The sequence below is a fragment of the Molossus molossus genome, unplaced genomic scaffold, assembly GCF_014108415.1.
Source record: "Molossus molossus isolate mMolMol1 unplaced genomic scaffold, mMolMol1.p scaffold_m16_p_1, whole genome shotgun sequence".
NCBI classification, from domain to species: Eukaryota; Metazoa; Chordata; class Mammalia; order Chiroptera; family Molossidae; genus Molossus; species Molossus molossus.
The window spans coordinates 26,987,219-26,999,835 of NW_023425344.1; the positions used below are offsets into that span (position 1 = coordinate 26,987,219).

Genomic DNA, 12,617 nt, shown 5'->3' on the forward strand with positions numbered 1-12,617 from the left:
AGGCTTCCAGATGTTTATTATTTTGGCCTGAAGAGGAGGTGCTCAAGTTTCGAAGAGCTTGCTGACGTAAGATTCCAGGTCCTGGTAACCCCAATTGGCCAAGGAGGTTTGCGTTTATTATTATTTTTAAACTACTCAGTAGAGTGGCAATTAAGAGGGGGAATGGTGGTAAGGAATCCCTCGTGCCTACAGTTATAAAAACAAGAGTTTGAGCCCTGGCCGGTTTGGCTCGGCAGTTAGAGCACCGGCCTGTGCACCAGAGTCCTGGGTTTGATTCCAGCCCAGGGGGTGAACCTCGGTTGCAGTTCGATCCGGACCCTGACCAGGGTCATGCAGAAGGCAACTAATCAATGTGTCTCTCTCACATCGATGTCTCCCCACCCCCCACCACTCGCATCTGAAAACCAATAGAAAAATATCCTCGGGTGAGGATTAAAAAAAACAAAACAAGAGTTTGAGTCAGGCCAAGTTACACATCCTCTTCGATTTCAATTAAAAATGCCTGCTCTAAGTTCATCATTAGAGACAACGCTTTATCAGCTCTGCTGGTGGCTTCCTGCCCTGACCACAGAAGGTTCCTTTTGTGGTGACAGGGCTCGACTTAGAAGAAAAAAGTGTTGAGTTTACAAACGCGTCTTCCCTTCTTCCGAGCCTGATTTACACAGGGTATGCGAGAAGAAATCTGAAATCCGCAACCTGTTACTAGGGTCCATCCACCACTAAAATAAACTAAAACTTGGAAAGTAAAGAAACTGAAACTCCCCAAGGTTTCCAACTATAAAATGGGGGGCGACGACAGCGCAGCCGGTCTCCTGTCACGATCTTCCGCTCGCGGGGCCTCTGAGGACAAGGGCGGCAGAAGAGGGGTTCGCGGGGCTCGGAGGTGGCTGCCGGGAGGAAGCGCAGCAGAGGAATACAAGCCCAGGCCGGGCCCCTGCCCCCGCGACAGCTCGGGGGTGGGGCGGGGGTAACAGGTCCCCCGAGGAGCCGGCCGGAGGAGGGAAGGCGGGAGCCGCAGTCGCGAAGGGACGGAGCAGAGCCACGCCACGCGCCGCGGCAGCCGGCACCCCCGGACAGCTAGAAGTTCTGCGCCGGCATGCCGGGGCGCAGCGGGGCTGCAGTCTCGATCCCTCGCCTCCTCCGGCGAGCCCGGCCCTGACGGGGAACTCACCCGGGTCCACGAGCGGCGAGCTCACGGTGCCTCCCACAAAGACAGCAGCGGCGAGGACGGCGGACCCCGTGAGTCCCCGCGAAGCCATCGCCGCGTCCGTTCGGCCTCCGTCAGGAGGCGCAGCTCAGGAGCTGGCGGGCGGACGGAGTGGCAGAGCTCAGGCCCCGCGCGCAGCAACCCCGCCCCGCCCGGGACCCGCCCCTCCTGTCCCACCCACCTCGGCTCCGCCCTGCGCCTCCGCGCCAAACCCACACGTGGCCCCACCCCGGGCCCGCCCACCTCTTCCTGGCCCCGCCTCTCCCCTCCGCGCCCGCTCTTTCTCAGCGGGGTCGCAGCTTCCACTGCCCGATTCAGCCAAGACCCCGCCCCTGACTCCCCGCCCACAGTGACCCGGCCCCGCCTCCTTTCGCCGCGCCCCCTTCCTTTCTGAGCCCGGTTTTACCGCAACCGCGAGGATTTCGCGGGAGCCCGGGGCGGGGACTGAGTCACCTTACCCTCCCCGGCGGGCGTGGGAAGAGGAAAACAGCGGATCAAGAAGCTCTGGGTGCACATACGGCCAGCACTGGCGTGGACACGATCTTTTTACTCTGTTGTCATCTCTATGCAGCTGGCATTCAATCCCCTGGGTGACTGGTCCGAGAGGGGCGCTGCGCTGGATGTCACATTCCACTGTTTGAACATTGAGAGAAGGCGAATCATTTAAATGTCTTCCTATCTCCGCTTCCTTTTAAGCTGCTCCTTTAGAAAAACCTCTACGTACCTCCAAGAATAAATTGCCTTTTTTATTTTTAATCGTGGGCTATATTACACCTTGCAAATACTTCCACGAAGTAGCTTTTCTAGTACCTAGTCACTTATTAATTCCTTATATCCTCATCTCAGCTCTGTGACGTGAGTAGTATCCCCATTTCACAGGCTGGAGAGTAAACCCATGATGACCAGACCACCGTGATAAATTGGAATTAGCTCATCTTCATTATGTTTGCTTCTTGCTGTTCCCTCAGCCCTTGACTTAATGACAGCAAGTACTAAAAGGTCAGACGTGATTTTTCAAGTTGAATCATCATCCCAACCACTGATTAAACTCAAAGCCTTTCTTTGACTTGTTACTTCTTAATTCACTTTAGAGATTTCTGAAGCAGGGTGGTCAGGCATTGAGAAAATACTAAGAACACCAATAAGGCCATGGGGTGGGGACTGGGGATGTTCACAGGATGGAGCTTGTCCTTGGCCTGACTGACAGCCTTCAATTTTCAAAGGACTTCTTATCTTCTCTCTGAGTCCTCCATGCAATCTATTACACTCTTGCAAACATTTGTACTGATGTGGGAATTGCCATTGACAGAGGCCCCGCCCCTACAGATGGTTGGGCTGAGGAGTGAATGGTGAAGCCTCTGCCCTTCCGAGTCAAAGGCCAGATGTGTGTCCCGTATATGGTTGTCCGCATATCTTGCAATGTGGCTGGTGAAGCAGTTTTATACCAACATAAAAACTGATGATGGCTGTAGAGGAAAGAGTTCAGTGTAGGCTTCTAACTAAAGAAAGGAGAGAGCCCTGGCCAGTTTGGCTCAGCGGTTAGAGCATGGAGAACCAGGTTCTGTTCCTGCTAAGGGCAGGTACCTCCGTTGCAGTTTGTCCCTAGCCCTGGTTGGGGTCGTGTGGGTGGCAACCACTTGGTGTGTCTCTCTCACATTGATGTTTCTCTCTCTCTTTCCCTCCCACTCTATCTGAAGATAAAGGCAAAAATGTCCTAAAAATGTCCTCGGGTGAGAATAAAAAAATAAAATAAAGAAAGAAAGGAGAGAGTCCTGGGCCTAGTAATTACACTGTAAATTGTAAGTTGTATCCGGAACCAGCTACATAATTTGCAGAGCCCAGTGTAAACCAAAAATGCAGGTATTTTTGTTCAAACATTAAAATTTTCAAAACGGCAATAGCAGAGCATTATATCAGTCATGGAGCCCTTCTAAGCAGGGGGTCCTATTCGACTGCACCCATAAAGCCAACTCTGGTTTGGGAACTTAAAAGTGGCAAAATGCTTAGACCAAGAGATCTATTCAATATTATTTTTAAATTTGAATGATGTTTCACTCTTTTCTCACAGATTGAACTTTCCATTAAAAAGACAGGATCATTTATAAAAACATAGTTGACTTGGATGTTTGCAATGACTTTCTGAAAATAAAAATACAATCCAGTATCTAAAACTGGAGGAAACCTTAGTAATCATCTACCAAGCCCTTACTTTACACATGAGAGAGAGTTAAGTGACTTGCCTGATATCTCACACCTAATAAGAACCAGGATTGGAACCCAAGTTTCTGAAATTTCCCTTCTCAGACTTTTCCATAACACTTAGATGCTTGACACTCTCTATAGACATCTTACATTGTCACACAACCCCATATGCTTGCATTTGCACGTCTTTTAAAGGAAGGGAGAAAGAAAGAAAGGAAAGAAAGGAAGTAGGAAGGAAGGGAAGTAGGAAGGAAGGAAAGAAGGAAGGAAGGTAGGTCAAGCTTAAATTATTTTCCAGGTACTTACAATTACAGACTTGTTTACACAATTTAAAAGTACCACATATGCATATCTAAAAGTTTTTGCTTTTTATATTATTTTAAATTGGAAAAGGAGAGCTCACTGGCTAGTAATTAAGTGTGAAGTCCCAATGCCATGGAAGTTTTCTTCTGTGTTAGGAAGTGGATGTCATATTTCTTCCCAGGAAATAAAAATTGACATCACAGGGTTAAGTGATCTTCCCATTTTTTCAAAAATAAAAGTAAAGGATAGCAGGTAGAAATCTTTGCAACAATAACTCTCATTTACTGATAGCTTGGACTTAGCCCGATTCTGTGGTGAGCAATTTTCCTGTGTTCCTTCACCAAATCCTCACAATTTTGTATTTGGGGAATATAGTTACAGATGCTCACTTAGAAGCTGTGGAGACTAGGATTTGAGGGATTAAGGCACTTCCCCAAATCACACAGCTGCTCTAGAGCACTGCCAGGACTCAAATCCAGGATCAGTTTGCTACAGGCCCGAACTTGAACTTCTGCTTATACTGTTATGCCTCTAAAATGCAGAATACTAGCCAAACAGCTCTCCTTTTCCAATATAAGGTCATATTCTGTCACTACATGCTTAACCTTTTTGAGTTCTGTCAACAATTGCTTATGTATTTTTTCCCCCAAGGAGAATAATTTATTTGTTAATGGGAATGGGTTATGAATAAGATTCTGTATTTTGTTGATTTTTTTTTGTTTGTTTCTTTGTTTGGGGTTATTTTCCGGTTTCTCGCTAAGAATTTAATTATTCCCCTGAGTAGAAATCTTTCCTGTTTTCCTCTGTGCTACTAAGGTGGTAATTTTCATCACTATGATTTAAATGTGTAAGACTCAGTTGGCTGGGATTTACTCTAATTAGTGTTGAAAATACTTCCGCAGAAGGTCTCTGTAGATTTTCTTTTTTTTCTGTGATTTAGATGTAGTCATCTTTCCTTTTGAGAGGTTATATCCAGGAGAAAGGCTTACAGTTCTTTACGAAAATAACACTTGCAGGGGAATAAAATGATATTTTATAAAAATTGGGGTTATTTTGACCTGACAAGTATGTACTGTGTTCTTAGTAGTAGGCCGAGGGTAGGAGGTTGGAGGGGAGAGTCACTGCACATTTAATAAAAGATCCTACCCTTGCTTATAGAGAATTTTTAAACCTTCCTGCGAGAAAGGAAACAACAGAATAGTGAAATGGAACTGGTCAAAGACCCAGCGGTCAGAGAAGAAAAGCCCTGTCAATGGCGCTCTCTGGACTTTCAGCAGCTTCTCCTCGGGCAGTCGCCGTACCCATAAAATTCAGGGGGGCAGCTGGCTGATTTCTTAAGGTTTCCATCTGGCCCTTAGAGTTCACACCATGGTGAGCAATCAAATGAGCAGGTTCATGGTGCCAAAGTCAGGCTAGACTGTGGGGATTCTAAACATTACTGACACTGTCGGACGGCTGTTCTGTGCATTGTAGGATGTTTAGTAACATCCTTGGCCTCTACCAACCAAACGCCAGTTGTGACAACCAAAAATATCTCCAGATATTACCAAATGTGCCCTGAGGGACAAAATTGACTCCAGTTGAGTAACCCTAGGCTAACGGAATTCCAAGAAGATGATAAGGATTGCATCTGGAGGCTCTGAGCGAGGCTTCGTAGAAACGGTGCAATTGGAGCGGAGTCTAAAGGAAGTTCGGGGATTAATGGAGAGGTGAAGGGAGTGGACGAGCATACCGTGGAAGAATCTGCACAGTGATGAGTATGTATGGGGGGAAGAAGGAAAGAATGGGTCAGCAACAACTGTGGGTCGTAGCTGAGCATAATAGTTTCGGAGAACTGAGAATTTCAAAGCCCATGAACTATCATAAATTATAATAAAGAATTCTGTCCCCAAAATAGATTGTTTTAAGGATGGTGAGAAAAATATTCATTATTCAACTAGATAATTTTCTTCATAAATCAGGAAGCTACAAATAGAGCAGTCCTAATTTTGGTGATGAGTTCCCTAGATGTCAGAGGAATTTGATCCTTAGGTTAATGATGATGACCATAATCTCTGCCTCCTTTCCTGGACTACCACATTGGGTTTTGTTTCATGGGCATATGCTCTCCTGAAAATTCCACTTAAAGAACTCAGACCATTTGCTGGCAAAACCTCCAAGTCAGGTGTATACACATTGATATAGTTTTTCTCAGTAAAGATCAAAAGAGAATCATAGTGTGAAACCTTGTGGCTCCAGCCAAAAAAACCCACAAATGCACATTTAAGAGGACAAACCACAGGGACTTCCGGTCAAGATGGCAGTGTGGGTAAATGCATCCACATCAAAATGACAACTAAACTATAAACCAGGCATAGTTCAGAACCGCCTGATATTGAGCTGAATGGAAGTCCTACAACTATGAAATTAAAGGAGCTACATGTGACTGGTAGGAGGGGTGGAGGCTCAGACAGGCTGGTCCCACACCCACGTGTGGTGGATAAAAATCAGGAGGGATACCTCAGCTGGGAAGGTCCCCGCTGAGGAGTGAGGGGTCCCTGTCCCACACTAGGCCTTCCAGCTCAGGGTTCCAGTGCCAGGAAGAGAAGTCCCCGTAACTTATGGGGGAGTTTAAACCAGCGGAAGTTGAGGCTGAGGCTGCTGGAATTACAGGCAGCTCCTCTTATTTTTTTTAATACCTTCTTATTGATTGTTTAGAGAGAGAGGAAGGGAGAGAGAGATAGGAGCATCAATGTGAGAGAGAAACATCGATCAGCTCCCTCTTGCACGCCCCCTATGGGAGACCAAGCCCGCAACCCAGGCATGTGCCCTGACCTGGAATCGAACCAGGATCTCTTGGTACATGGGATGACCCTCAGTCTACTGAGCCACGCTGGCTGGGCCCAGGCAGCTCCTCTTAAAAGGCCCACACACAGATTTATTCAGGCTCACTCACTCTGGGCTCCAGCCCAGGGGAGGCAGCTCAAAAGGCACCAGAGCCCTGGCCGGTTTGGCTCAGCAGTTGAAACGTCGGTCTGTGGTCCAGAGAGACCCGGGTTTGGTTCCCGCTAGGGGCACATACCTTGGTTGCAGTCCCAGTTGGGGTTGTGCAGGAGGCAGCCACTCGATGTGTCCCTTTCACATTGATGTTTCTCTCTCTCTCTCTCTCTCTCTCTCTCTCTCTCTCTCTGCCTCCCTGCCTCCCTCCCTCCCTCCCCCCCTCCCTCTGTCTCTATCTGAACAAAAATGAAAAAATGTCCTCGGGTGAGGATAAAAAAAAAAAAAGGCACCAGAGACATACGGGGAAGAAGTGAGTTGTTTCGCATCAGGGTGAGAGATGTACAGGCAGCTTTCTCCTGGCCAGAGGTGCTGGGGTGGAAGCCATTGTTCCTTTGGTGAAAACTTCACCCACAGGCCTGCAGATGGGCGCCATACCTGGGACTCCAGCAACCTGGCTCACACTATTTGTCCTGCCCTGGTGATTCCTCAGACCCTACCACACCCAACTTTTAGGCCCACCCAACTGTGTCCAGTGGCTTTACCATAGGATTGGCCTGTCTTGGATCCTGCTTCAGATTTTCCTAAATTCTCTCAAACAGCATTTGGCCTCAGCAAGCCCCATACCTCTTGCTAAGTGGCCCCAGGCCTGGCACCAGAAGCAGCCAGCCTTGGTTCACAACTTGGCTTTGGCTGGGCACCTTCAAGCCCAGCACAAGAAGCAGCCACCTGCAGATTGCTTTGTAGCTTACGCCTGGTGACCCCAGGTAGAACACAGACAGTGGCTGACCTCACCCCAGAGCCAGCACACCCAGTGGACAGCTTCAGACCACATGGAAGCACTACCACCCAACCACCTCCACAAGGAACACACTCAAGGAGTAGACGCAGTGGGCACCAGAGCCCTGCTGAATTAAGTGTTGCTCTGTGTGGTGGGCCCTGCACAGTTGATCCTCCAAGGGAGTCAAAAACAAAAATAAATTTAAAAATAAAAATAAAAAATAAATAAAAAGAGGACAAACCACAAAGTTCATGGTATCTGTCTTAGACAAGCTTCCTTTAGATTATAATTGACAGAAACCTAAACACTAGCTTAGTCAATTTATTATAAGGGTAAAGCACTCTCACGGATATAAAAAGGGCCAGGCCTCAAATCCTCAAGCAGTTCAGAACTGTGAACAGTAAATAGTAAATACAGGAAATGAGTCTCCTTTATCCATCTCTCGGGGCTGACACATTGTTCCCACTTCTACCTCTTAGCAAGTATATGCTTCCTGTCTGTCTCTGTCTATCTATGTCTCTGTCTATCTCTGTGTCTGTTTCTCTCTCTCTCTCTCTCTCTCTCTCTCTCTCATCTCTTCTTCTCATTTCTCTCTCTCTGTGCCATCTTCTGCTTATTTATTGCTTATTTGTCTGGGCCAGGGCCCCCCATGGCTCCTTTCCACCCAGGCCCTGTTCAGCATGACCTCCACAGATTGGCTGTGGGCAGGTTTTCTGTGTCTCAGAACATGGGGCTGCCAAGCCAGGGACTTGAGTATAGCTATTTCTCCTAGACAGGGATATTGGACATGGTTCTCACACTGACTGATAGGTTCTATATGGAGAGGTATCTTGGAAACCGACAGAGTCAAGAATTCCCTGCAGAAGGAAGTAATCATCAATGTCAAATGTGCAGTGTAGTCCAGTAAAATAAGGGCTGAAAAGCTACTCAACAAATCAGGCAACATGGAGGTTACTGAGGCTCCTTGTAAAGGAACATTAAGGGGAGTCGTAGACGAGGAGGCCGGAGTGTAATACGTGAAGAAGTGAAAGTGATTGTAGAGAGTTCTCTTTCCAGAAGCTTGGCTGAGAGAGAAGAAAGAGTTGCAGAGGAGACCTTTGGAGTCAAGAAGGCTTATACTGAATGGAATTGATATTATGGGACAACTGGGGAAAAGATTGAGAGGGAATAACAAATGCAGCAAGATCCAGGAGAGACCCCTGACGGGATCAAGAGTGTAGGAGGTGTTGGCTTTGCACAAAAAGCAGACACCTCATGCCTGAAATTGAAATGAAAAGATAGAAGAAAGATACAAATATTTGCAGGTGGGAAATAGAAAGTGGAGGAGGTTCACATTAACGGAGGCAAAGCCATTCCTACAAAGAAAAGGGTAGAAATGATGCAAGGGTTTTGAGGAGACCATCAGTACAGGTGTCCAGGCTGTGCACTGCACAAGGGCATCCTATATTAATTTATTCCAGGATGTGAAGGCAAGCGATTCTGGCTTCCTGAAACCCTGGAAAAGCAAAGGAGAGCCTCTCTCTGCATAGAAACCCACATTATACATAAGGTCATGAACACTTTTGGAAGAGTATACAGGTACGCTCTCACTGCTGTTCACACACACACACACACACACACACACACACACACACCTGTGTCCTATGTCTATCATGCTCTGAGCATCCCTTAAGAGTTCTTCTCTCACCCACAGAAGCCTGATGCACGCTGACCAGACTCCAGCCCTGCTTCTCTTTCCCAGGCGATGGGGGCAAAGGAAGCATACAATGTGCAGTGGGAACCCAAAGTCGGGGGGGGGGTGCACAGGTGGAAAGAATTTGGGCACAAATATGTGTGCAGCCAGGGGTGCTTTCTCCTGAGATTCTGGCAATCCTGTTTCTCCCCAACCCCCTGGCAGAGCTTCCCAGATGGTGCAGGAATATCAGAACAAACCAGCTGGAGGAAGGAGCACTTTTTGCTGATTCGCAGAGATTCTCAGAGTGGTAAATGTTTGCATGGTCACCAAAGGCAACGGGAGAGCTGCCCAGCGTGTGCACTGCTGTGCATCCCGAGGGCAGAGCTGGGGTTGGAGCCCATGAATTGTTTTATGGACCAATCTGCATGACTGAATGATGCTCTTGAACTGTGCCTGGCAGCCTAGGGGTAGAAATGAAGACAGGGCCTTAGGGGATGGGACCAGGTTTAGAGTCCTTGCACCTTTATTTTCCGTAATAAAGTGGAACTTAGCATTTTCTTCAACTATGAATATAGGCCACAAACCACAGTGCCTGCAACACTGGCACCAATAGAAATCAAAGATATTTTCATATTATAGTTATGCAGGTACTCAAAATACTACTTGTGTGCATTATTATTTTGAACATACTTTGAAACTTAAAATTACACATTATATGGCAAGATTTAAAATAAAAATTTTGTCCTTTAATGTGAAAAGCTGCACACACATCACAATTTTTAAAATAGAACTGGTTTTCCTTGTAATGGTATTGTTTTATATACTTGAAAATAGGCATGAAAAAAGCTTCCACAGGGAAGGCCCGGCTGCCAAAGGGACCAGGCCCACCTTGCTCCCTCCCCCTCCGCCCACAAGCCTGGGACCACTGCTCCGGGCCTGCCTGTGCATGATCACACCCATAGAGGAATTTTCCTGTGCAAAGATTATCTTCCCTGATGCTGCTTTTCTAGCAATAACTGCAATTATAACCAAAGTTTGGAAGATGTAAGTAAGTTTGTCTAGCCAGTTAGCTAGACACATTTCTGTACATTTGTTCTGTGGGGATAGTTATTTCCCTGCCCCCGGATGAAAAACAAAGCAAGCCCCATGATTTTCCTGCTACCTTTAAGGTAATCAAAACTACTCTAAACACTAATTAAAAGTCCAGCCCTGGCCGGTTTGGCTCAGCGGTTAGAGCATCAGCCCTCGGACCAGAGAGTCCCGGTTAGGTTCCTGCTAAGGGCACCGCCTCTGTTGCAATTTGTCTCCACCCCGTTGGGGTCGTGTGGGTGGCAACCACTCCGTGTGTCTCTCTCACATCGATATTTCTCTCTCTCTTCCTCCCTCTCTCCCTCTGGCTCTATCTGAAGATGAATGCAAAAAATGTCCTGGGGTGAGGATTTTAAAAAAAAAAAGTCCAATTACCTGTAATAATTAAAAACTCCTCCCTCTCCCCTGCTTCTGCCCCTGCAGACAGGATGCCTGCCCTGGAAAGGGGATGTCATCATCAGTGCAGCGACACTGCGAAGAGCCATCCAGGCATGTGCCTCAGTTGTCCCCCAGCTGCTGGAGGACTGGCCCTCAAGGCTCTCAGCCCAGTGGCTCTCTGCAAATTGCCTTCAGCAAAAAGGAGCTGCCTGCAGGCCATGCTGCCTCCCCAGGGGCAGCCCCATCCAATGACTGGTTAGTGAGACAAGCGGAGTGTAGAGCACCCTCTCCCAAGGAGGGGCAATGCAGAGGGGCCACCTGGCTCTAGAACTCCCCCATGGGGCAGCTGAGCCCTCTGCAGCAACTGCACCCCCGTTCAAAGTCTTCCTCTGCCTGATCCCACTCCTCGTCCAACTTCACGCACACTGAGTTCACGGGGCGGGGGGCACTCCCATGTGAACCTCCTGCGTGCAAATCTCCATCTCGGGGCCTGTATCCTGGGGCCCCGGACCTTTTTCTCTCTTTCCCTGTCAGGCTCTCCTGCTCTTCACTCCCCATCGGGCTTACCACGTTTTATCCTCAGAGGCTTGGACTGTGAGCGGAGAGGAAGAGAACGAGCAGGAACGTTCGACATTAGCACTCTCATCAGAGCTGACTGGTAATGGAAGGCATTAAAAGCAAACTTTCTCTCGTGTGAATTGTCATGAGTTCTTTGGAGACACCGCCGTCCTCCCCACTGCTGCCCACCCTTGGGAGTCTCTCTTCCTCCGTTCTTTTCAAAGGGAGAACATCTATCTGGTGGTCACTTCACTTCTTCCTCAGGCTCAGACATCAGCACCTCTAATGTCTTTGGCCTGAGGACTGCTTGCCTCTCTAGACCATCCTTGTGGACAGGACCAAAGGCCCAGCCACAGGCCGGGACCCCAGGAGCACACTGTGTACTCGGAGCAACTAGGGTGGTCCCAGCCACCCCTCCCCCAGCAAAGCCACTTCGCTCCACTGTCAAACCGCTGACCAAGTCCCCCCCCCCCCCCCCCCCCAGACCTTCCGGGTGGAAGATGCGCCAGGGAATGGGTGCACGTTAAGCTGAGTGATGTTGCCAAAGGGTCCCCCTGGCCTTGAAGTAGAGGAGGAGGCACACCCTTCTCTCCCCTCCTCGGTGGTGGTGGTGGTGGTGGTGGGTGGGTAATGCCCACAGCACACCAGCCGCTCTTTCTGAAACTCCCTTTTCCCCTTCAATTGGAGTTCCAGCCTTTCCTAAGCTCCAATGTGGGAGAGGAACTCAGTCATGTTGCTGGTTTTCGGCAACCTCCTTGGTAAATCAGTGGCGCACACCTCATTTTGGAAGGTGGTGTCATATCTTGATGCCTTAGCTGACGCAGCAGACAGCACCTGGTGTAATCTACCTTCCTTCCTTTCTTTCTCTTTTGTTTTGTTTTTTCTTTCTTTGTCTCTCTCCACAATGTTGGCCTCTATTTCCTTGATCTCTCATTATCTCTTTACTTAAATTCTATACTGCAGCCAAATGGGTCTACTTTCGAGTTTACTGAAGGTCTCATAAATGTTCCTACCTGCTCTTTCTTCATCATCTATCACCCTCCTGTGTGCTCTTTACCTTTAGGGATCATTCATGCCCCAAATCTACTCCTGACTATACCTATTGGCAGTTGCCATTCTGTCCCCTAATCGAGCAACTCGCAACTCCTGTTGTATTTTGTTACTTACTGGTCCATGGGATGGCCCATCCTCCCACTAGATTGTTGAGGGCACAAAAAATGTTTTATGTGAGTAATAACACCCAGAGAAGTATAATTTATAAACTAATACCAGCACATCCTCGGCCTAGATATTAAGGCAATAAGTCCCTTTGAAATAGATATTCACTATTATGAGGTGTGTTTGGGGTAACTTGAGTATGCCTCATTAACCAAGATAAGGATGTGACTGAACTTGCATGGCCTGAACAAAGTTGCCCTCCAGTCTCTGTGGTATGCAGGGCTAGTGAC

The 12,617-nt window shown here is 47.9% G+C and overlaps 1 protein-coding gene across 1 annotated transcript in view; it reads right to left on the bottom strand.

Annotated features, from left to right (window-relative positions):
• Positions 1–1,284, bottom strand: part of RELL1 (RELT like 1) — a 67,465-nt gene extending 66,181 nt beyond the window's left edge. The window contains exon 1 of the mRNA XM_036260560.1: positions 1,172–1,284. Within this exon, the coding sequence (XP_036116453.1) occupies positions 1,172–1,259 (88 nt within the window). The 5' untranslated portion in view covers positions 1,260–1,284. The remainder of the gene's footprint in view (positions 1–1,171) is intronic.
• Between the last annotated feature and the right edge of the window lie 11,333 nt (positions 1,285–12,617).